This window comes from Quercus lobata, chromosome 7, assembly GCF_001633185.2.
Source record: "Quercus lobata isolate SW786 chromosome 7, ValleyOak3.0 Primary Assembly, whole genome shotgun sequence".
NCBI lineage: Eukaryota > Viridiplantae > Streptophyta > Magnoliopsida > Fagales > Fagaceae > Quercus > Quercus lobata.
The window spans coordinates 17,797,000-17,798,897 of record NC_044910.1 but is presented as its reverse complement, the minus strand read 5'-3'; the positions used below and the strand labels follow the sequence as shown (position 1 = coordinate 17,798,897).

Sequence of the window (1,898 nt, the reverse complement as noted above, 5' to 3'; positions counted from 1 at the left end):
ATTGCCGAAATAGGGGGAAAAATTTTTCCCCCCTATTTCGGCAATCCCATTGCCGTTTTCTTTTTTTTCTTTTTTCCATTTACGGTAATGTTGCCGAAATAGGGGAAAATATTTTTTGGGCAATGGTATTTCCAATTTTTTTCTCCCTATTTCGGCAATGTAATTGTTTCAAGTCGTTTGTCATTTTTATTTTTTTCACTATTTCGGCAATGATATTGCCACAATTTTTTTTTCCTATTTCGACAATGCCATTACCACAATTAGTTGTCACCAATTTTTTTAACTAATAATAACTAATTATATGTGATTTATTGTAAAAATATTATGGACATGAAATCTGTTTTTTACTCTTCTAGAGATTTCAAAACCATTTTTTTTTTTTTCATTTTCGGCAATGTCATTATCACAATTGTTAAAAAAAAAAATTTATTCCCCTATTTCGACAATGACATTGCCGTCATTGCTTTTTTTTATTTTAAGAGCACTCCACATTCGGGCACACTCGAACGCACAGGACTGGAAAAATTGGGCAGTAAAATTTCGGCAATGCCATTGCCGAAATTCAAAGATTTTCTCTCTCCTCTTTCGTCATTCTCTCTCCTACTTTTTGACTGAATTTCGACAATGTCATTGCCGAAATTCAGTCTCTCTCCTCAGATTCCCAATTATCTTTGAACAGTTGGTATAACGCAAATAAACTTTGAATTTTACAATATTAACCCAAAAGACTCAAAGAAAATATCCCCATAAATTATGATATCAGATCACATATATAAACTACCAAAAATATATATATATCATATATAAAATTATATTATAAGTACGAAGATCCAGAATTTTTTTTTTTTTTAAAGAGTTTACAGCCTCTGTGTCTGTTAGCTTGGTGATAACTTTTTTTTTTTTTTTTTTTTTTTTTAAAGAGTATTTCAACCTTTGGCCTCTGCTATATTTATCATCGGTTCAGATTCAACCATTAATTCAAATTCAACCAACAGCAATTTTACCGGAACTAACTGAAGCAACAGATCTAAAAATTATTCAAGGGTATATAAAGTCATAAAGAAAAATTTCAAATATAACCAAAAAAAGAGATCACAAATTTATTTATACTTATATATATAAAATCGCACGGATTTTTCAACAAAATAAAACTCACACAAAGTTTAACGATCGGATGATCTAGGTAGCACGTCTCACACAAATGTTTGTTACGTACGTACTTGTATAAAACCTCATATTTCTGGTACATAAATAAAATAACTAAAAAGATTAGATCTGGATGACATAATATCGATGTTTCATGAGCAAAGTGATCTAATCACTGTCGCTGCTGCTGCTGTCGTGGCCATCATGTTTCTTCTCCTTCTTCTTCTTCTTCTTCCCCTCCTCTGGCTTGCCCTGGCCCTCACCATGGATCTTGTCCTTGATTTTATCTACAGCCCCTTCCTTGTGTTCAGGCTTGTGCTCACCACCGTAGTGCTGCTGATCTCCCTTGTGCTGATCACTTCCTGCTACTACATGGTGTTGTTCTCCCTTTTGCTGCTCTTCTTTCTTTTGGCCTCCTCCTCCGATGTGAAGGGTTTCTTCGATCTTGTGCATAATTCCTGCCATTGTTTCTTCTTGTTGCTATTATATCTTTCTTTTCTAGATGATCTTTATCTGAAGAATACACAGCCTTCCTTCCTCTCTATATATAAGCATTCAAGTAGTGGCTTCCAGTACAACCCGTGTTTGGCTTTTTGAAATTACATTGTTACCCACCTTCCGTGTACACGTCGACTCTTATCTCTAACAGCACGCTCCCCAATATAATTTTGGATCTCCCCGTTTAATGTGAAAATGAAAAGTGTCCGCATAAATAAATCAAAGGTCTAAAATATGCCACCTTATTTGAAAGC

The 1,898-nt window shown here is 34.1% G+C and overlaps 1 protein-coding gene across 1 annotated transcript; it reads right to left on the bottom strand.

Annotated features, from left to right (window-relative positions):
• Positions 1-1,076: 1,076 nt before the first annotated feature.
• LOC115953328 (protein SRC1) lies at positions 1,077-1,674 on the bottom strand. Its single transcript, XM_031070937.1, has one exon. It carries the CDS (start codon positions 1,609-1,611, stop codon positions 1,315-1,317), a length of 297 nt encoding a protein of 98 aa, XP_030926797.1. The 5' UTR covers positions 1,612-1,674; the 3' UTR covers positions 1,077-1,314.
• Positions 1,675-1,898: the final 224 nt, after the last annotated feature.

Excerpts from the sequence above, each read along its gene's own strand:
- LOC115953328 (XM_031070937.1), bottom strand. The coding sequence starts at position 1,611 with ATGGCAGGAATTATGCACAAGATCGAAGAAACCCTTCACATCGGAGGA.